Source organism: Diceros bicornis, chromosome X (assembly GCF_020826845.1).
Source record: "Diceros bicornis minor isolate mBicDic1 chromosome X, mDicBic1.mat.cur, whole genome shotgun sequence".
In the NCBI taxonomy this organism is placed as follows: domain Eukaryota; kingdom Metazoa; phylum Chordata; class Mammalia; order Perissodactyla; family Rhinocerotidae; genus Diceros; species Diceros bicornis.
The window spans coordinates 123,733,956-123,757,495 of NC_080781.1; the positions used below are offsets into that span (position 1 = coordinate 123,733,956).

A 23,540-nucleotide genomic window follows, 5' to 3' on the forward strand; every position below is an offset into this window, starting at 1 on the left:
ACCATTGTTAACATTTTGAGGGATGTCTTTCCAGACCTCTTGTTATACATTATATATATTTTTAACAAAAAGGGACAACACTACAGGTACTCTTGTAAATTTACTTTTAAATGTAATATAGTATGGACATTTATGTAGTAAATATCATTATTTTAATGGCTGCATATATCGTAATTTGTTTAACCAAATCCCTACTGTTGGACCTTTGTGTTGTTTCTAGGATTTTGTTATTACCATTAACAGTTGAGGATTTTGCTATTATTATTACCATTAGCAATGTGAACATTTGTAAATGCAGGCACCACTGTGCACGTGTTTGATTATTTCCTTAGGATGCATTTCTAGAAGTGGAATTGCTTGGTCAAAGGATATGCACATATTTAAGGCTTTTGATCCATATCACCAGATCCAATCAAAATTTTTTCTTCTATCTGCAGCATATGAGACAGCCCAGTTTATCGCAATACTAGATCTTATCATTCTGTCTCATCTTTATGATCAGCACCGTTTCTGACCTGACAATCTGAAGTCAAGATTGTGAGGTCTTGGTCTTCAATGCACACTAGTTAATGTATTCAGTTGGAAAGCTTCTTTGTATCTCGAGTTCTGCATTTGTTTCCATGGATACAGCAGCCTCTGTTGCTAAAGCATTTGTAGATTTTACTTCTGAAACTGAGCTTCCAGAATGTGTAGGGTTCATTAGAGAAAACAGTATTTCCCATTTTATAGAATCTGTTCTCCATTTTTCTCATTCTATTATGCCTTTCTTTTAATATTCTAAAGAACAGCCAGCCCTAAACACTCTTTGAATGTTGTTATTATTTCTTTATCTCTCTTTACTACTCAATTCCCTTTCTTACAGTTTCTGTGCTGTTATTGTATATAATTGAAAATACACAAAAGTAATGTTCTTATAACCTTGGTTATGAATTCAGGGAGGACCTGGCATTTGTTGAGTACCTACTATGTGCTGGGCGTTGTGCTAAGTGCGTTTTACATATTTATCTAATCACAGTAGTTCCATTTTACAAGTGAGGAGATAGAGCCTTAGAAAGTTTCTCAGTTGTTCAAGGTCATACAAACAGTTCAGTGGTGGACAGAGAAGCCTCGAGTCTCAATTTCTCCTGGACTGTGCTGCATCAAGAAATGAGGGCGAGAATTTTGGAAAGATTGAACTTCTTCCTCTTCTTAAGAGCTTGTAAATGAAGACTCTTCCTTATTCTACTAAGAACAAAATTAAATGTAAGATAATTTTGGAAAAATAATCCTCTTAAATGGAATCTCAATTTTTAAGAAGGATCAGTTCTCTTCCCTAACTGCCCTCCACACAAACCAAACAAAATAAAATACACAAGCTTATCAGCACCCCCCCAAAAAAAACCCAAACCTATTTACATAAAGTTGAATCCGCCTCACCAGCTTGCAAGCTCTTTGGCCCCGTCTTGCCTGCCCTGTAGCATGGTTTGCCATTTAATTATATATATATATGTTACCTTACAGTCTTAGGTTAATTTTTGTTGTTTTTGTTGTTATTTGGGGGTTTGGGGCCTCTTTGCAAACAGAGGCTGGGATTTTTTTTTTTTCTCCAAAGCCCCAGTAGATAGCTGTATGTCATAGCTGCACATCCTTCTAGTTGCTGTATGTGGGACACGGCCTCAGCATGGCCGGAGAAGCGGTGCGTCGGTGCGCGCCCGGGATCCGAACCCAGGCTGCCAGCAGCGGAGCGTGCGCACTTAACCGCTAAGCCACCGGGCTGCCCCCAGAGGCTGGGATTTAATTTCTCTTCCCTCCCCCCAAATTTGTCTAGTACAATTTTGAGGATGCTGATGAGTCCTTAAAGTTTAAGATTCATGCAGACTTAGACTTGACTTTGCATTCTTGCTCCTTCATTTACTGATTCTGTGATCTTGAGCAAGTTCTTTAACTTTTTTAAGCCTCGGTTTCCTCATTTGTGATGTGTGTTTGATCGTACCTACCTCCTAGTGTTGTTGTAAGGATTCAGTGAGCTAATGTCTGTAAAGCTCTTAGCACAGCGTTTCAAATATGCCTTTTATTCTTTCCTTTGATAAATACTGATTGAGCACCCACTACGTGACAGGCACTGTTTTAAGCTCTAACTTAGTGGTTCTCAACAGGGGGTGATTTTGCCCCTGCCAAGGGACATTTGGCAGTGTCTGGAGACGTTTTTGATTGTCACAATCAAAGAGAGGAGGCTGCTACTGGCATCTAGTTGGCAGAGGCCAAGGATGCTGCTAAACATCCTACAGTGCACAGAGCAGCGCCCCCCCTCCCCCCAATGACAAAGAATGATCTGGGCCCATATGTCAGTAATGTGAAGGTTAAGAGACCCTACTCTAGAGAGGTGCGGTGGTAGTAATAAGATAGAAAAGATCCCTCGTCTCATAAAATCTGTACTTTAATGGGAGAAGACAGACAATAAACTAGTAAACAAATGAAGATGACAATTTTAGATGATAGTAAATGCTCTGATGACAAACAAGGTACTGTGGTGGTGACTGGGGATAGAATGTATTTTATAGGCAGAGGTCAGGAAAGGTCTCTCTGAAGTTACATTTGAGCTCAGTCTACCTAAATGACAAGATATTGCCAGTTAAACAGTGAACAGGAAGAAGAGCAGTCCAGGCAGAGGGGAAAGCATGTGCAAAGGCCCTGAGGCAGGAACAAACTTAGCCTGTTTAATGAACAGAAAAAAGCCTGTGTAGCTGGAAATTAGTGATGGAAGGATAGGTAGGAAATGAGGTGGTGTGCAAGATCCTATGGGGCAGTGGTTGGCAAACGTGTCCTCTAAAGGGCCAGATAGTAAATATTTTATGCTTTGAAGGCCGTATGGTCTCTGTCTCAACTATTCAACTCTAGTGTGAAAGCTCCCAGAGACAATATGTAAATCAGGTGGTGTGCATGTGTTCCAGCAATACTTTATTCACAAAAACAGGAGATGCCCTGGGTGTGACCTGTGGGCTGTAGTTGGTGGACCCCTGCTATCAGATCTTGTAGGACATGGTAAGGAGTTTGGATTTTAAAATCCAGTTGGAAATCTTGTAGGATTTTAAAGCAAGGGAGTGACGTGGTCTATTTTACACTGTAAAAGGATCATTCCAGCTGTGGTGTGGACAATGGATCCTCAGTGAGTTAGAGCCAGCCAGCTATTCCTACGTCCTTTCACGTAGTTTGTGACAGTCACATTTGGCTCCCTGTCATTTACCACACATACTTTGCATTTCTCCGTCTCCGAGCCTTTGCTCATACCATTTCTTATGCCTAAAATTCTCTTTCAGTCCCAGGAAATGACACAGCTCAAATGCTGCCTCCTTTTTGCCCTCTTCTTTTTTATTGGAACCACTCTTCTGTTTGCTTAACCTTGAGTATCTCTACTACAATACTTATTTCAATCAGCCTTGTAATTAAGAATATTGTTGTAAGAGCTACCATTTAGCGAATGTTAATGATGTATCAGACACTCTTTTAAAATCTTTAGATACATTTTCTCATTTAATTCTTGCTAGCAACTGTGTGTGGTGGATATTTTCCTGGTGATACAATTACAGTTCATAGGGCTGCATAACTTGACTGAGTTCACATAGCTAGAATGGAGCTGAGGCCAGATTGGAACCCAACTCTCCCTGATTGCAAAGCCCTTGGGGATTACGTTCTAGTTGTATCTGTCTCCCTCGCTGGTCTGTGAGCCCCTTGAGGGCAGGACCGTGTCTGATTCATGTCTATATCCTCTGCCTAGTGCAGTGCCTGATGGATAATAAGTGCTCTATAAATGTTTATTACATGGAATTGGCTTCCCATAATGTTCCATCTGCGTATTACAAATGTGCTATCTCCAAGACCACTAGATGTCACTTTAGATGCACAAATGTGGTTAGAGTTTAATATGGCTAAGATAGCAAACAGCTTCTGGCCATTTTAATGAAGAAGAAATGAGCCTTTCTTTGAATTATGAATCTGGTCGTGGCCATGTGTTTTCAAGTACTTGACCATGATTCACTTGCCTTCTAGATGAGGTCTTGCATCATTTTTCCTCCCTTCGGTGTTATTCGTATTCAGGGATGCTACTGCTACAGCTTCTCACACTGCTATGTTTCCTGTGCTGTCTGTAGTAGGGACCTTAATCGATAAACATTTGAGCACCTCTTGTGTATCAGGTACTGTGCTAGACTCTGGGGATACAGAGATGACTTGAGATGGCCTTTACCCTCAAGGAGCTCACAGTCTATTTGGGGAGACTGACAGGTAAATAACTGGACTGTGCTAAGTATTATAATAGAGGACTCTAGAAAATGCTATAAAAACACAGAGGAAAAAATGATTCTGCCTAAAGGGGTCATAGAATGGTTCATTTGGAACCCGAAGAAGGAGTAGGAAAAAAATGAGGGACAGTGCATTTCAGATAGAGGGAACAACATGAGCAAAGGCTTGGAGGCTCGGGAGAGGACAGGGATTTGGGGAGAGGAGCAGTGGAGTATGGCTAATGTAGAGAAGGTAGGAGAGAATGAGGGGAAAGGTAGGTTGGAGTGTGGGGGTTGCTAGTTTGTAAAGAGTCTTGAATGCCACACAAAGGACTTTAGACTTGACCCCCTGGGTTGTAAGCCGCCCTCTGAGTCTTTTGTCAAGGGAATAACCCAGTGAGTTCTATGCTTTTGACAGTTAAATCTAGGGGAGATCCTGGCAGCTGGAAAACCTTACAGCCAGTTGCTACAGACCCCATGAGTCAGAGTAAGGCCTGAGCTTGAGCAGTTGGAATGAAAAGGAGAGAAGGTCTGAGAGACAGTTTAGGAAAAGAATTAGCAGAGTTGATGAGTGCTCGTGTTGAGGAGATGGAGAGGAGTCCAAGAGAACTTCTTCATAATGAAGCCATTCCCTGTGGTACGGGAAGCAGGAATTTTAAGCAGATGAAAAAGAATTCTGAAGAACCAAGGCTAATGTCTATCCATTAGCCTATGAAAAAGACTGTAATTGGACCCTCTCTTCAGTCGTCATAACAGAATGTTGCCATGAGAGCTGAAAACATGCACCTCCCTCCTGGAACTGCATTGTGCCAGCCTTGTTTTTGGAACTACCCAGTAATTCTCATTCAGCAACGGGGGCGATGCTCCTTTCCCCGACTCTGCTTACAGTGGACTTATAGTCAGAGAAGAAATGATTTTTTTTTCTGAAACTGGTCAATGGGATTGCAGGAAGAGAATCCGTAGACTCTGCTTGCCTTAGGAGCCAAGCTGTTGCTAAGGAATGTGGCAGGAACCAAAAATCTACATCAACAACCATAGAGAAGCGACAAAACATTAACCATTCTGTAGCTTCTGTGTTGAGAAAAGTAGTTGCCTGACAATGTGTATGTATGTGAATAGACCTTTTTTTTGGCTTCAAGATCTCATTTGCCTTTTGTGTTTCTCCTTTAGGGTTGGTGTTGATTCAGACCAAGAACATTTGGTAAATATGCATTTGTGTTGTCTCTGGCATTTCTGTCGAGTGTGCGGTTGTTTGGAAAGAAAACAATGTTCTGTAGACTTCATGCCACTATTATTTAGATCCTGTCCTATTTGCATCAGCTTTTAACTGACGTCATTCCTGGCTTTTCTCACTGGTCGATAGAGACAAAACCAAATTTTAGACAGCGTGTGGTTATCAAGGGTGACAGCTCTCATATCTGTGGGCCAACCTGGGCTCTCCACAGAGGAGAGCAGTCCCTTAAGTGCTCCTGGGTTTTCAAGTGACTGCTCTGGCACACGGAGCCTTTTTCCACTTGGGTTTGCGCATGAAGCCTTGTCTCTGATGTAAGTCCCACTCCAGCTGCTCTTCCTGTGTAACTTTCAAATTGGATGGCCAGCAGCTGCCCTTGAGAACTGCCTAGAAGCTTTAGAATCTTTAGCCAGTCCTCTGTGCCTGCTCAGGAGAGTACCCTTTCTTACCCCGTGCCTCAACCTTGCGCCATTTCCTTGCTATTTCCATGTGTCACGTTCTCGGTTGTTCCTCTGAACCTGAGCCTGGTAGACTGAGTGCAGTGTAACTCAGTGCCTTTTCTAGACTGAGCACCCTTCTCTGGTATTTTCCATCCGCTTTTTAATGGTTTCTGAGCACCACTGAATATGTGACTCTGTCCTGGACATTAGATGGGAAATCACAGAATTTAGGTTTTTGAAGATGAAAATATCTCTTTCAAAACACAATTCTTTTTCTTGTCTGAAACAAACCCTGGTCTGTTTGTCTTCAGGGTGTGGTTCAAAAAAAAACATTTATCAGATTCATTTCCGAGATGTTAATTTCGTTAGCTGTTGAGTGATGAGTGTATATGTGATATAGTAAGTACTTGCCTCTTTTGCGGTCAGAACCTTAAAGTATAATTCCATTATAAATACTTGTACAAATCAAGCTGGATAAATTCTCATGATTCCGAGCTGCTGGGGTAGTTTCCAAGGGGTCATAGTTCCCCAATGCCTCCATCCCCATGTCCAAACAAGAATAAAGTTCTCATCCAGCTCAGCAGACAAATGCTTGATCACCATCTGCATAAGTCTCCACCTGCCACATTACCTCTGTCACCACAGAGGAGAAATGGAAGTGGAGTGACAGGGACAGAGCCAGGTAGATGACTGCCAGCTGTGATATACAGGAAAAAATACCGTTTTTGCCTTGCCCTCGAAACCCTATGGATGTCTTCGTTTGTTATATTGTTTACTCAGTATTTTGAGTATTCGCTGGGGAGCACAGAGGACCGTTATAATAAGTGTAGAGTGTGTGGAAGTTGGGCGTACAGGTGTTTATGTGGTGAGGGGATCAGGAGATTTATAGATTAATTGCTCTTCAAAAAATGGAGACACACAAACCTGTGCATACTGATGTGAAAGGCCATACAGGCATTTTTTGGCTCTTGTAAGCCCATACAGTATTCTCAAACATTTTTATATTGTATATGTTTTGATACATGTTGAGAGGAACATTCATTTATTACGAGGATCAGGAAAGACAGGAAGGAACCAAAACCCAGAATCTAAACTCTATGCTCCTCGAAAATCATGGAAGCATAGAACATTCTTGCTAGAAAGGGCCTTCGAGAATTTCTAACCCTCACGTGGTGTACATGAAGAAATTAAGGCCCATAGAGGAAAAGGGACTTGCCCAACTAGTTCATGTTTGAGCTGAGATGAACCAGATCGCCTAACTGCCCCACTGCTGACCGCACCATATCACAAATAAGGACCCCGTTTCTGTTTTTGGAAGCTGTTTTCAAAGAGGCCCGCTTGCTATGTGAGTTTTCCCTCCTAGCCAGTCAGGCTTACTGTGGAATTTCCCTACTTGCTTTCATTTTGCCAGTGTTCTAAGAACATAGTAGCAACTTTGAAAATGCCAGTTACTTTTGGGACCCATGACAACTCCCACAGATAGGGATGTCAATGTGATGTTTTCTGATTAAGGGGCCATTCACATTGTGGGTGTAAGTCTTTCAGATTTAGGGGGTGAATTATTCCACATTGATTTTTTAAATAACAGTAGATTCATAAATCAGCAAGCAGCCTGAGTAATAGAGGTTTTCAGAAAAACATTCCAATTTCTTATTCCAAAGCTGCAATATACAAGCTATTAAATTTCTAACGTTACCCATATTGGAGAGTATCTCATATGTAGTAGGCTGTATTTCCAATTCTACAAAGAAATGACTCTAAGTAAATGTGTTTTGATCTTTGTGTATGTATTGACTTTATTATCTGTTTGCAGAGTATTCCTGAAAATGAGAGAAGAACTACCAAAGCAGAGAGTGCCTGGCTCTTCCGGATGTGGTACAACTTTGATCATAAGTATCCTTAATTGAGAAAAAAATGGCAGTATGGACATCGACAATTACAGTTAAATGAAACAGCAGTTTTGACCACTCCCTTCCTGAAGTGGATTATAAAACCTGCCTTTGGTCTTGCCTTTCCCTTCAGTGTAGTGGAGAAGGTTATTAAAGGAAACCCAGGCAAATGAATTCCTCTGAAAACCCATGAAACTGGTAGGGACTAGTGATTGCAGAAGCTGGCTGTGTGAAGGGCCCTCAGAAGCCTTTACGATAGACTGTCTTTGATATGTAGGTTTATTTATAGCAAACTTTAATATTTATTGTCCTTGAGCTAATTTAGTGAATCCTGCAGAAGGTATTTGTTGGTTCTTGTCAGTGTACTTGCTAGGGTAAAAGAGGAAAGACTGCCTTAGGAAAAAGCATGAGAAGGAGATAAGAGAACAGTGCTGTTAGATACTGCAGTAGTCAGGGATAGGCCTCTTTTCTCTGACCTTTCCAAAGACTGGGAGATTCTCCTCTCTGTTCAGATGCCAATTTTCCTTGTTTCTTTCTTGTCATATTGTAACAGTCTTCTTCATGGCTATACTTTGGGTCATGTTATATTCTATAACCTGTTTAAATCATGCCTTTTAAAAAACATTTTATCACTCACTATTTATTAAAATGAATTTATTATTTGAAAATAGAACTAGAAGAAGGGACCATGGAGTTCTTTCAGGCTGAGACTTATCAGTAAAAGAATCAAAACCTGGTTTATATTGCACTGAAGCACATTTGGGACAACCATGTAAAAATTTTTCCTTACTTTCAACTTTCTGATCAAAGCCTTGTATATTTAAGAAAAATACACTTGACACTTATCATTAGAAGCTGCTGTTTACTACATTCTGTTTGCTAGAGTTTTACATTCACTTTTTGCAAGTACTCAAAATTAAATTACGGTATGGAAACAAGCATGCAAGCATATCTGTGGTATTAAGACTCCCATTAGTGAGACAGATCCTAGCTCTTTAAAGTTGTTTCATGATTATGCCATTACTTTTGGCTCCATTATCAGCATTTTGGGTAAAAGCCACTCCCATATCTCTTGGGGCTTTTTCATCCCTCTGATTTAACAAAAATTGTTTAGTGTTTCTTGCATAAAATGTTTTACACATTTTCTCCATAATATACAAAACAATTAAATGATCCTAATGTAGAGAAAGAGTAGAATGATAGCTTATTTTTCTGTGTATTCTTATAGAAGCAAGCACCAAGACTTGTTGACTCAGTCCTACCCTATTAAGTACTACTAGACTAAGACTTGGTCATTTTAATACTTAGTACTCTAGTAGATGAATCATTCATCATTCTAGATTTCAGTTCCTTCGTGTAGCCAGATTGTTCGTTATAATTGAGATATAACTTAAATATAGTAATGTGCACAAATCTTAAGTGTACAGCTTGATGAATTTTGACCTATGTATACACCTGTGTGCCTGCCACCCATATAAAGACACATGGAACATTTCCAGCACCCTAGAAGGCACGCTGTGTTCTCTTGCAGTCAGTAATACCTTCCCCGTCCCCCTCCCAAAAGAGCAACCACTATTCTGATTTCTAGCAACATGGATTAGTTTTACCAGTTTTTGATCTTCATATAAATGGAATCATATATTATGTATTATTTTATGTCTTCTTCCGCTCAGCATTGTGTAATTTGTCCATATTGTTGCCTGTACCAGTAATTCATCCTTTTTCATTGCTGTGTTCCATAGTATGAATACATAGTACAGGGTTTTTTTTTTTTTTCCCTCAACCATTCTACTTTTGATAAACATTTGGGTTGTTTCCAGCTCTTGGCTATTACAAATAAACCTAAATATTTGTGTATACATCTTTTGGTGAACATAGGCACTCATTTCTCTTGGGTACATACCTAGGAGTGGAATTGAGGGCAAGTGTCTGTTGCCAGTTTTCCAGAGTGGTTGTAACTGATTTACACCCCCACTGGCAAGTTAAGGGACTTCCAGTTGTTCCACATCTCCATCAAAACTTGGTCTTTGTCCGCCTTTTAAATTTTAGCCATTTCAATGAGTGTGTAGTGATATCTCATGTGGTTTAATTTGCATTTCTCTGATGCCTGGTGAGGTCAAGCATCCTTTCATATGTTTATTGGCCATTTGGATATCCTCTTTTATGAAGTGTGTCTGTTCAGTTCTTTTGCCCATTATTTAATTGAGTTGTCTTTTGTCTTTTTCATATTGACTTGTAGTTCTTTCTATAGTCCTGAATTGGGTTCTTTGTTGGTGTTATGTATTGTGAATATCTTCTCCCAATCTGTAGCTCACCATTTAGTTTTCTTTTTTTTTCCTCCCTAACGCCCCAGTAAATAGTTGTATATGCTAGTTGTAAGTCATTCTGATTCTTCTATGTGAGCCACCGCCACAGCATGGCAACTGACAGACAGGTGGTGTGGTTCCATGACTGGGAAGCAAACCTGGGCCACCAAAGTGGTGAGAGCGCCGAACTTTAACCATTAGGCCATCAGGGCTGGCTCACCATTTAGTTTTATTAATCTTGTCTTTTGAGGAACAGAAATTCTTCATTTTATTGAGGTTTGTTTTTTTTAATCTTTTCTTTTATGGTTAGTACTTTTTGTGTCTTAAGAAATCTTTTATATCCCAAGGTCATGAAGATATTTTACGAGGTTTTCTTCTAAAAGTGTGAGTGTTTTAGGGCCGGCCCTGTGGCTTAGCGGTTAAGTGCGTGCGCTCCGATGCAGGCGGCCCGGGTTCGGATCCCGGGCGCGCACAGACGCACTGCTTCTCCGGCCATGCTGAGGCCGCGTCCCACATACAGCAACTAGAAGAATGTGCAACTATGACATACAACTATCGCCTGGGGCTTTAGGGGAAAAATAAATAAATAAAAAATAAATAAATAAATAAAATAAATAAAATAAAATAAAAGTGTGAGTGTTTTAGCTATCACATTTAAGTCTTCACTCCATCACAAATTAATTTTTGTGTATGGTGTGAGATATGGGTCAAGACTTACTTTTTTCCGTATGAGTATTCAATTGACAGCACCATTTGTTGAAAATACCATCCTTAGCCCACTGAATTACAATGGAGCCTTTGTTGTAAATCACTTGGCCGTATAAGTGGGAGTCTGTTTCTGGACTCTCTTTTCTGTTTGTCTATTTTTACATCAATACCACACTCCTAATGATTGTTCTTTGTAATAAGTTTCACTGTTCAATAGGGGAAATCCTACAAGTTTGTTATTCTTTAGTATTGCCTTGGCTATTTTAGGTCCATTGCGCTTTCATCTAAATTTTAGAAACAGCTTGTCATTTTGCGCGCGCGCACACACACACACACACACACACAAAACCCACTGGCAATTTTATTGGTTTGTATTAAATCTACAGATGAATTTGAAGAGAACTGACATCTTAATTATATTGAGTCTTCTGATCCATGAACATAGTATATCCCTCCATTTATTTAGATCTTCTTTAATTTCTTCATTAATGTTTTATAGTTTTCAGTGACAAGTCTCGCACATCTTTCATTATATTTATCCCTAAGTATTTGATATTTTTGATGCTATTGCAAATGGTATTTAGTTTATTTTCTACTTGTTTACTCTTAATATATAGATATACAATTGGATATTTAAATATTGACCACGTATCCAGCAATCTGGTTAAGTTCACTTTAACTAGTTCTAATAGTTTGTAGATTTTTTTTTATTTTCTGTACATACAATCAAGTGAATAGTAACATTTTATTTATTCTTTTCCAATACCTTGTATTTATTTTTTTATGTCTCATTACACTGGCTGGACCTCTCCAGTACAATGTTGAATCTAAGTGATGATAGTGAACATTCTTGTCTTATTCCTGACCTTAGGGGGAAATTTTTCAATATTTCACCATTAAGTATGATGTTAGCTGTAGGTTTTTGAGATATCTTTTATCTAGTTAAGAATATTCCCTTCTATTTCTAGTCTACTGGGAGTTTTTATCATGAACAGGTATTGAATATTATCAGACGCTTTGCGTCAATTGAGATGATCATGTGTTTATTTTTTTTCTCCTTTAATTTGTTATTGTGCTGATTTTCATTGAATGTTAAACCAATCTTGCATTGCTGGAACAAATCCCACTTGGTCATGATGTGTTATCCTTTGTGTATGTCATTGGATTTAATTCGTTAAAATGTTGTGTCTGATTTTTGAGTCTGTTTTCATGAGAGATATGGGTTTGTGATTTTTTTTTTTTCTTGCAATGTCCTTGTCAAGTTTCTATAACGAGATTATGCTGGCTTTATAAAATTCATGGGGAAAAATTTTTCTCTTTTTCTATTTTCTGGAGGATTGGTGTTATTTCTTCCTGAAGTACTGGGAAGATTTTACCAGTGAAGCTACCTGGGCCTAGAGTGTTTTGTATAAGGAAGGAGGTTTTTAATTTCTTCAATAGATATAAGACTATTCAGATTTTCTTTTCTTTTTCCTTTTGTCAATGTTTGGTAAGTTTTGGTTTTTAAGGAATTTGTTCTTATAGAGTTAAACACCAAGACTTGTTAGCCTCAATACTTCCCTATTAAGTACCACTAGACTAAGACCTGGTAGTTTCTATACTCAATGCATTATTAGAATTCATCATTCCAGGTTTTCAGTAGTTTTGTGTGGCCAGATGTTTTATAAAGTGCATAAATGAATTTATGTAGAGTACTTTAATCTTATAATTTATAAATATGGGAATTCATGAAGTTCTCTCTGACTTCCTCAGTTTTTTTTGGTGAGGAAGATTGGCCCTGAGCTAACATCTGTTGCCAATCCTCCTCTTTTTGCTGAGGAAGATTGACCCTGGGCTAACATCCGTGCCCATCTTCCTCTGCTTTTATGTGTGGCACGTGTGCTACAGCAAGGCTCGATAAGCAGTGCGTTTATCTGCACCCAGGATCCGCCGAACCTGTGAACCCCAGGCCACAGAAGTGGAGCACGCGAAATTAACCACTATGCCACCAGGCCGGCCCCTCATTTTTAATTGAAAACAACCTTTGGTTTTAATTTTAGAAAGTGGGGAATATGTATATGTGTCTTTCTTCCTTTCTTTACCTTTTCTTGTAATTCCGTCTTTTTCCTTCTGAGTACCATATATATTAGCACATCTGTTTTTGTTTTTTGAAGAATAAATGAATACTGAAATGAGGGTCTATGATAGAGGAACTGATGATACATAATTATTAAAAATGTTTTTAGGCTTGAATTTCCTTTGATACTAAAGTTTCAATTCATTCGAGGCCAGCTGAATCCCACAATAAATGATTGAAACCATCTTTATTACTATATTCTACTACTGGAATATTTAATCTCTTTTCTGACTGTTACCATTCTTTACTTTCTTCCATATCTCCTTCAATGCTAAATTGAGAGTGATTTTGTCTTCCTTTTGGTTTTAGTAAAATCAGAAAGGCAATATGATGTAGTAGAAAGGGCATAGGATTTGGAATCAAACCAATCTGGGTTCAAGTATTGGTCCTCCGTTTACTTAATTGTGTGACTTTAGGTGGATCATTGACTTCTCTGAGCCTCAGTTTCCGTATCTGTGAAATAGAGATAATAATAAAATCCCCCTTTGCTGTCTTACTGACATAACGTGGCGATGAAATGAGACAACATGTGTGAAAGCCCTTTGCTGTCCTCTGAAGTGGTAGGTACACTGTGACGGTGGTCGTATCAAGTGAATTGTTCTTTTAAATTGTGAAGAAAGGAACGCAGCTCTTCCTTAACCAGCACAGCTACCTGAAGCCTCTGCTGACGCACAGCGGGCCTCCTCTTACGACAACACTCCCTGCCTGCTGCGGACCCATTGCGAGATGCCTAACCAGCCCCCAGGCTTACGAAGTAAGTTAGTTTTATCCAGAACCTAAGTTCTTCATTAAGTTAAATTTATCTGCTCTATGGATAGGTTACTGGTTTTGTTTTATTTGGTTTGGTTTTGCTTGCCTTTATGGTATAAAATCCATGAGAGGGATTATAAGCATATTTTGCTCACCCAGAAAATATACTGAAATGTATAAATATAATTCACAGCCTTTGAAACATCATTTGAAAACAGATATAGAATAGTACCTCATCTTACTGTCAGTGATTTTAGTAGATAATTCTATTCCCATGCCAGTTTTCATTTATTTGCAGTATGCAGCCTGAGCTCAGTACAAATGTGTATGTTTTAATCTATAAATTAGGATTGTCACAGTCATGTTAAGAAGATTAATAAGACAACTTTTGATGCCCCTAAGGTGCAACAGATGATCTTTTATTTCACGCCTACCAACTTTTGGATATTGGGGAAAGTTTGTCTACCTGGGTTCCACATAGCTGGGAGGCATGAGTGTACCGAGATGTAATCTAGATTCCATATTTTTTCCTTAGCTATCAACATATGATTGGTGATTCAGCAAGTACTGCAACAAAGAAAGAAATGACAAAAGCTAACCTGCCTTTATTTTAAAATATGACCATTTCATTTTTCAAGTTATTTTTTTTAAAACCTTTGCTTCTAACCCAGCCCTTCAAAACTAATCTGTGGCATCAAATATAGTGCTCATGTCAACAAAACCCACCAATCCTGACTACTCTGATGCAACATCTTGAGAAGAGAAACGCGGCTGTGGTGAAGCATTGTAGGCATGCACCTCCCAGTTCCTGTGACCTCCTCTGTAGTGTGTCAGAGCAGATCCCACAGAGAGCAGATGGAGAAGAGTAGACTTAGTGGGAGTGGCACCTGGATCAGGGAGGAATACTCTACAGCTTTGTGTTACGTTGCGTCAGTGCAGTTTGTGACAGATCGTGCTGGTGGTGGGAGGAACACCCCATGTTGTCTTGTCTCTGCCTCCTACATTGTCCAGGCTCCCCTCAAGCACAGTCTCCATTCCTTCTGGGCCCTGTGTGCCCGCGTGGCTCTGTGCAGAGGGCTCAGCCAGCTTTGCTGGTTAAGTCCAAGAGCCTTGGCTCTTGGATTCCGGAGACCCACTCACCATCACCAAAAGCCAACAGTTCCACGACTGTGTGTCCTGTGGAATATAGCAAAATACAACTTTGTTGTATTAGTTTCCTTGGGCTGCCATAACAAAATACCACTAACTGAATGGCAGCATAACAACAGAATGTGTGTCTCTTAGTTCTGGAGGCTAGAATTCTGAGGTCAAGGTGTTGGCTGGGTTGGTTCCTTCTGAGGACTGTGAGGAGAATCTGTTCCAGGCCTCTCCCCAGCTTATGGTGGTTTGCTGGCAATCTTGGGTATTCCTTGGCTTGTAGAAGCATCACACACATCTCTTTCTTCATCTTCACATGGTGTTCTCCCTGTGTATGTCTGTCTGTCTGTGTCTCCAGATTTCCTGTTTTTATAAGGACAGCCACCAGTCATATTGGATCAGGGCCCACACTAATGACTTCATGTTAACTTGGTTATCTGCAGAGATCCTATTTCCAAATAAGGTCACATTCACAGGTGCTGGGGGTTAGGATTTCAGCCTCTTTTGGGGGGACACAATATAACCTGTAACAACCATAAAACTTAATTTTTAATGTTATTTTTTGTCATCATTAACTACTTTTTTAGTCATAAAAGTAACATGCTTATGGCCAGATATTCAAACCTGTGGAATGTACAAAGTGAAAAATAAAAGCCGCCCTCCTCCCACCTGCATCCCTCAGAGGCAGTCTTTGTTAAGGGTTTATCGCAGATACTCCCAGATATTTTTATCTACACAAACTCATATGTGTATATAAAGCTTTGTTTGGTATTGTTTTACACCAGTGGGATCATAATAAGTGTATGGTCCTGCTACTTGCTTTTTTCACTCAATAATACATCATGGATCCCTTTCTATGAGTACAGGAGATCTGTTACCTTCTCTTTATTGGTGGCTGCATAGTGTGGCTATACCAAGAGTGATTTAATCAGTCTCCTGTGGATAGACCTTTAAGTTGTTTCCTTTGCTTTTTTGTTACTACAATGTTTACAGCGAATATCCTTGTGCATATAAATTTACCCAAGTATATAAAGGTATATAGAATAGATTTTAAAGATTAAATTGCTGGGGCAAAAGGCATATGCATTTTAAAATTTGATAGTTATTGCCCCAAACCTCAAACTTAATAAAAACATTAGAAGATGCTGAGAAGCTGCTGCTGATGTGTGAAGGTGCCCTGGAGCTTTGTGGTGAGTGTTGCTGAATTAAGTGATAGACACCAGTCAGACTTAGTGTTATAACTAGATTGGGTAGAAAGGATTACGGCTGGTTGGTGGAATGGGTTTGTTTGGTTTTTAATTCACATGTCTTTGTCTTTGAATATTTAGGCAAATTTCTAGCAACAGCAAATTAATTTTTGTTTATTTTTGTCTAATAGTCTCTTCAATCTATTTAACTATCTTAGACAAATTTAAAAATTTCAAACATACAGGATAGGAGAGCTGGATGTAAGATGTTTCTATCAGCTCTACTCCCCTCAAGGAGTATTAGTCACAGACTTTTTTTGCTGGATCAATGAGTGTTTAGAATGACTTTTACTCTTTACATTAGAAAAACGACTTCCTGATTTTTAAAAGTAGTATGTACTCATTGCCATAAAATGTCAGATAGTACAGAAACATAAAGAAAAAAATAAAAATCACTAGCAATCCTATCATGCAGAGCTAACTATCATCATTTTGTTGAATACCCTTCCACACTTTTCTATGCACACATACATTTTTTTATTTACCAAAATGGCACTATATATGCTTGACTTTTTCTTTTTTTGTAGAACTGTATTTAATTATACTCTTGGCTACAAAGTTTTCATTAGAACCAAAGCCTAGCGAGCTGGGAGACAAGTATACAATGAGGATTCAATATATTTGGGTGATACTGTATTTCTAGGCACTGTTAATACAAAAATAAAAGTTTCATTTATATAAATCCACTCAATAATCAATTGAACTTGAGTGAATACTCTCTGTGTGTCCCAAACTGCTAGGTAGTTGGGCTACAGCAAAGAAGGGACTTGAGTCTACTGGAGGGGGTGGTATGGAACAGACCAGTACACATGCAGGTATGATACAAGGGGAAGTGCCACTCTAGGAGATGGCTGAGTACAGGATGCTGAGAGAGAACACAGGAGGGACACCTAAGCTAGCCTTGGAAGATCAAGGAAGACTTCTGGGAGAAAATGACTTTTAAGCCGAGACCTCAGTGATAAGTAGGCTGCCCGTGAAGGTGAGTGGAGGGGGCAGGAAGTCAGAGAAAGCAGGAGAGATTTGGGCAACCATCAGCAATTCAGTCTGGCTGGCACACAGTGGGGCTGTTGGGAGGGAGCAGCAGATTGTGGTGTTAGGTGAAGCTGAAGCCCCAAGTCACACAGTGTCTTTTAAGCCAAGGGAAGGACTTTAGACTTTATCCTGAGGGCAGAGGGCTACCCCTGAAGGGTTTGAAACAGGGAATCCTTCAAACTTTTCCTATTGGAAATGTTTCCTGAATTTCATAACAATTCTTAAAACTTATTTTATTTGCATTTAGAACCAGGAACAATTGAAAGATGACGACTCTGATCTTATTCTCAATGACGGCGATATTAGTCTGACGTATGGGGATTCTACTGTGAACACTGAGTCAGCGACATCCGGTGCCCCTAGGAGATTTATGGGAAACAGTTCTGAAGATGCCTTGGATCGGGAGCTTGCGTTTGGGGACCACGAACTGGTCATTCGGGGAACACGCCTGGTTCTTCCTATGGATGATTCTGAACCCCCATTAAATTTGTTAGATAATACGAGACACAGTCCAGCCTAAGCTTACTAATACTCACTTAGTGATTTGTAAAATTTGCACATGTGATTGTGAAGAAATTTGTACTACCTAAAAAGTCCCAGTGCATGTCTCTGAATGTTTAAGCTATATAAATGCTATTTATATGGCATCGAAAGAATATAAATATCCTGTACAAGGCAGATTGTGAACAAACTATTCTTTTATGTTTTATTGGCTGCACTATGTAGACTGGATCTGTTTTAGAAAGTTATTTTCGCAGTGATGTTGTGTGTTCCGTTAGCTTTATGTCTCAGTTAAAGTATAAAAAGTGACAGTTTTACTCTTTCTTATATTTACCTGACACTTAACCAGAGTACCAAGTTCTTGTGATGTGAATTCATTTTGTTTTGTGGGAGGGGAGGGAGAGGAAAGAGGGAGTGTGATTTCTGGGGGAGCCCAGGGAGGAGAGGTTCCTTTGTTGGGAAACTTGTGTTGCTCGTTGCTGTGTTTGTTGGGACCTTTTTCTTTCCTTTTTCTCTGGTGGCCTGTTGTGGCGCAAGAGGCTGATGGCATTCAGATCTTGCCCCATTCAGGTTGACGAGTGAAGTGTGGGGGCCCTTTGCCCCCTTGCTGCAAAAGAACAGATTCGTTGAGTACAGTCCACTGCTGTTCAGAAAGGAAGGCTGCAAATGACTTCCAAGACTTTGTTTCCTTTCTTCCAGACCAGGACCGCAGAAGGAGTCACATCCAGCCAGCTTAGCCAAAGTACAGGTGTATATAGTTCAGGACACTTGATTTCCATTTGGAGGGACTAGGGCGGGTGGAGACGGGCCGAGGGCAGGAGGGGAGTGAAGAGAATGGTGGTTTCGGAGATCTCTCTTCCCAAATATGTAAATATTCTATACTAGATAAGTTTAAATAAGAAACTCAATTGCTGCTTACTTTTTGATTATGTACTTTATCTGTATAGCAAGCTTTGTGGTCAGAAGTTTTTATATCGATTTAAATTGCTGCTCTTTAGCAGCCAAACAGGAGCAAAATGTAAAATTTTTGAACTTTCTGTGTCTAATTGTCATTCGTTAGTCTGTAGTTGATGTTAAAAGTTAATTTATGAATCCATGTGTGTTCCACACTACACCAGAGTCAGCCAGAAGAGAAATACAGTGCTCTGGAGAGCTTCTTGTAAAGGCAGGGACTCCTTTGTGTGCACCGGGTGTAGTCGTCTTCATTGTCATGTTACTTTTTAATATGAACTATCTAAGCTGCCATGTGTTCTTTTTTTTTACAGTTTTCAAGGAAGAGTAGATAACAATTTCCCATTTCATACTCAGAGTACGAAAGTGGATGCTATTTTGTAATGCTGGCAATACCTAAAGGTGCATTGAACGCTCAGAAGGGGGATACTTTCTGATGTTGATTCTGACTTGTTAATGTTTCCGAAGAAAAATAGAAACTTTTGTGGTTTTTCCCCCCTCAGGTCTGAGTAGCATTGCCTTAAATCTTACCCAATTCAAAAATTGATTTGTTTACATGATGTTCAAAGTTTCCAATGAAAAATGTCTTTTCAAACGAAATATGTTCTTATTCCCCCAAAGGTGTCTGCTGTTGTAAACACTCCTTGAGATTTTTAAGGGAATTCTGTCGTACCCGTGAGTGGCAGCTCTAACTGTTGGCGTAGCCATTTGTTCTGTAGTGGTAGTGATTTTCCTGCTATGCAGGAACCCCGTGAAGTGTGCATTTTATATGATGTGTGCCTCTTCATGCAGTCAGTAATTTCTTGTTAATGTATGTTTGAGGGGCTTGGAACTTCAGCGTCATTTACCCACGAAGTTATTCAAGTTGTAAAAGGTTATACAAGAAATTAACAACTACTTTTTTTATTCTGTCAGGTTACTGAGCTCACTTTGTGAAAATGGCTGTAAATACTTAGCATGCCCAATTCAGTAACTCGTCTGTTTCAGCATGCATAAGACTTTTTCTTAGGGAAACTGGTAAAGCTTGAGTCAACTCAATCTGCCTTCGTACTTTATCAAAGGGGAACCAAGCCTGCTGTGCTTACATCAGCATCTGGAAGATTCTCCTCTCCTCTAATCTGTGTGCACATCTCCGAGCAAAGAAGAAAAAAGAAACTGCTCATCCATCTGTTGGTTTTAGCCACCTGAATGAACTCGGATGAAGTACAGTCTGAGTTACCATCATGCACAAGTAGAACCGCTCTCGAACTTGCTTTTCTGTTCTTTGTGGACCCTACACGTTTGAATAACTTGAACGTTGCATCTTTTAAAGTTATTTTTTAAGGTTCCTTGGCATTTGACCCTAGTTGTCTGTGTTTGGCAATGTGCTGTTAAAGTGATAGACTTTTAATCTTTATGTATTTTTTGTTTTCCCTTGGAGTACTTGGACAGATGTTATAGTGGTTTCTTTTAGGAAAATCTGTCATTAAAAAAATTATAGCCTTGCAAATAACCACTCACCGTATTTGAGTCACAGTTTATTCTAGTGAAAAGGAAAGAGTGCTGACTTCATTCATTTTTCTACCTATATACCTACTGGGAAAGGAGGAAGACTGATGTTTAAAAAAGAAACAAAGAGAAACCTAAGAACATAACTTATGGGGTGGCAAATTTTTGGTGCTTATGTGTAAGGCTGGATGTATTTGCTTATGGTCACGATTGGACCGTTTATGAAACACACCTCAAAGCAGTTGAATTCTGTTACATTGATTTGTAGCCTGTTAGCTTAATAATGGATAATGTCATGAAAATGTTCATTCCATTATTCGGGGAGAGTAAATTCTGTATCCAGTTAGGGAGAAAGGCAGTTCCAAGTTTGGTTGAAAGCATGATCCCACAAACAGTCCTTCTTCCAAGTTAAAGATAGGTCTTTCTTTTTGTAAATGAGAAGTTTCATAGGTTAGAGTTTGCTGACAGCAACTTTGTCTAGTCGAGTAGTGGCACCAACCACACTATTATTGTGTTGTGTTGCTGTGCACTCCAGCTTCCTGGTTCATGGTCCCGTAAGAGACACAGGTGGTGGGCCCACACAACAGAAGCTCTTTTCTTGAAAAAACTCATGTTTTCTAATTCACAAATAAAGCCCTACATTAGAGTTGAGCAAGTACATTTGTTAACCTGACTCAATGCAGGAGTGTTAAGGAGATGAAAGTATAGATGTTTTGACTTAATAATAAGGTCGTGTATACGAAGTACCCCACACAGATGATGCAGTATGAGGTATGAGGCTTGAAATAAATTGGAAATGATAACAATAGTAGTTTCCATTTTTTTGAGCCCCTCTTGGATACAGGCAGTGTGTATATGAGGTAATTTTTAATCTGCATTTTAATTTAATCTTAATCATGCTGTGAGGGTACATTCTATTATTCTCATTTCACAGATGAGGAAACTGTTACTAAGTGACAGAGCCAGGACTCAAATCCAGTCTTGACCCCAAAGTCTAGATTGTTAACCACTACTCTGCTGGCTCCAATGGCAGGCTAATCCATCTTGAATATGACTAGAAGGATGGTGGAGGGAGTTGCAGACTTCTAGCCTGCTGCCCACAACCTGCAGTCATCAGACTAGGCTGAAGTCTCAGCTCTGTCCCTCCATTTGTTGCACTGTTGCCTGGCAGACATGGGTTCCCCTGGTTGGGAAGTTTCTCAAATTCTTAGTGAAGTGCCCCCTTGTGTCTCTTTGAGCCCATGGGCAAGGCAACCTGGATAGCACCATGCCTTCACACTCCATCCTTCAATATTTTCAGTAAGGGGCCCATCTTTGTGGCAGAGCTTGTCCCAAGCAATGGCTCTGTGCCCACATAGTTTGGTGTAGTAGAAACAACACAGGCTTTGAAGTTACACAGACCTGGGTTCAAATCCAGGCTCTGCCACTTTCTTATTGTGTAATGTCGGCCAGTTACTTGACTTTGCTGAGCCTTTCCACTTTCTTAGCTATAAAGTTAATTCATTCAAGAAATATTTGAGTGCTTACTTCGCGGCACACCTAGTGGATATAGCCGCAGACAACAACAGTCCCTGTTCTGACAGAGCATATTCTACAGGAGCTGCTGACAGCTATCTCATAGGGTTGTTAGGAATCATTCATGCAAGAAAGCCTGCCTTCTGGTAGGGGAATATCTATCTTAAATAATGAGCAAATAACATGAAATACAATAATCCTAAGGCTAAGTACGGGAAAAGTACGGGAGGCTATGGAGGGGACTGTAATCTGGTGGGAGGGAATAGGGAAAGTTTTCCTGATGAAGTGATATCTAAGCTTAGACCTCAAGAGAAAGTAGAGGGTCAACCAGATGAAGGGGGGTGAGGATGAGGAGCATTCCGGGCAGAGTGAGTGGTGACAGCTCTCCACTTATAACTGATCTTTCACATAACATTCGTTCAATCAAATAGTTATTGAGTGACAAACATACCATGTACTGTGCTGTATACATATAGTGTGGAATGAAATAGATGCGGGCTCCTCTCTGAGCACTTACATATCAGTGGGGAAGACAGTAAGTACCCAACAATCATAACAAGGAGCACCTTGAACCCACACCTGCCCCTGCAACTTCCTCCCCTTCAGCCCTCTCCCACTGCACCTCTAGTGCAAGTCCACGCTCCTCTTCTGGGTCACAGCCTCCAGACGTTTGAAAAGAGGAGCTGGTGTGTCTTCCCTGTCTTTCCACTCCCAAGCTAAACAACCCCATTCCCTTCCTGTCTTCCAGACATGCACCAGAAGTCTATTGTTCTAGACATTTTTATGAATGTGCCTGAGACCACATTGGCTTTTTGTTTCAGTGGCCGCATCCCAGTCATCTTACAGTGGGCTGACTGTCACCAGAAAGTCTGGGCCAGCCCCTTGCGCTGACAGAGCTTACATTCCAGTCGGGGAAGGCCAACCATAAACAAGCCAATACAGAAGTTAAATAATTGGAGAGTGGGATAAGTGACAAGTCGGGAATGTAATGGACGTGAGGAGGCGGTGGGAGGAATGTGGGAGGACTAGTCGGGAGGCCTTGCTCAGGGGGGTAACATTAAAACCAAGGCTTGAAGGAGCCAGCCAGGCAGAGAACAGGGGAAGAGTGGTGGAAAGATGTGGTTTAGGGTAGATGCTCAATGAATGTTTGTTGAAAAGGAGCGAAAAGTCTTCCTGACCTTTGTTGAGTTGGATTTGGAAGGCCAGTGTGGTGGAAGAGGAGAAGGGAAAAGCCAGAGTCCTAGCCCTGCCTGCCACTTAAAAAGCCACTGAAACCTCTCTGAGCCTGTTTCTTCCTTTGTAAAATGATGACAGTTCACTGACTCAGTAAACATTTATTGAGCTACTGTTATGTGCCAGCACTGTGGTAGGTACTAGATTATGATTCCAGCCCCAAGTAAGCTGCCAGGCCTGTTCGGGGGAATCAGATGAAGTGATGTACACTGAAACATTTTGACCAGGATTCAGAAGGCTCCTGAAACTGAAGTTGAATATTCCATAAGGTTTTGCTGATGAGGTGCTATGTAAATAAAATATGGAACGCTCTTTGCAGATCATGCTTCTACTCTGGGCTGCTTTCCTGCAGAATCTCCAGTTCAGCAAGTTGGAGGTGTCCCAAGTGGTTGCCATGGTGAAGACTAAACTCTGAGAACTGGCTTAGCGGGGGCTGTCATGGCTGGAGCCTGAACTCCATGAGACCTGACAGTTTCTGGCCAATTCTGTCTGCCTAGTGAAAGAGCCCCTCTCCTTTATCATGCACCCATATTGCAGCTGCAGCCTAGGAGTCCTGTCCTTGGTGTCCCGCTCGGACACTAGGTTTGCTTGTTTTCCACTTGGTTCTGTCTGATGGGCACTGGGTCCCACTAAAGAGACACAGCTTAGCTGTGCAAGTTATTTCTTTTGCAGTGAGGGAAAAATGCATTGAAGGCTCTGTGAGCGCTTCTGGGAAACAAGGTTTAATTTCTCCAGATTTG

At 40.3% G+C, this 23,540-nt stretch overlaps 1 protein-coding gene across 2 annotated transcripts in view; it reads left to right on the top strand.

The window, feature by feature from the left end:
• Positions 1-20,056, top strand: part of SLC9A6 (solute carrier family 9 member A6) — a 53,668-nt gene extending 33,612 nt beyond the window's left edge. For both annotated transcript variants that reach the window (XM_058536824.1, XM_058536823.1), the window contains 4 exons: positions 5,427-5,457; positions 7,741-7,820; positions 13,595-13,700; positions 17,360-20,056. In XM_058536824.1, coding sequence (XP_058392807.1) covers positions 5,427-5,457; positions 7,741-7,820; positions 13,595-13,700; positions 17,360-17,632 — 490 coding nt within the window. In that variant the 3' untranslated portion in view covers positions 17,633-20,056. The remainder of the gene's footprint in view (positions 1-5,426; positions 5,458-7,740; positions 7,821-13,594; positions 13,701-17,359) is intronic.
• The last annotated feature ends 3,484 nt before the right edge of the window (positions 20,057-23,540 follow it).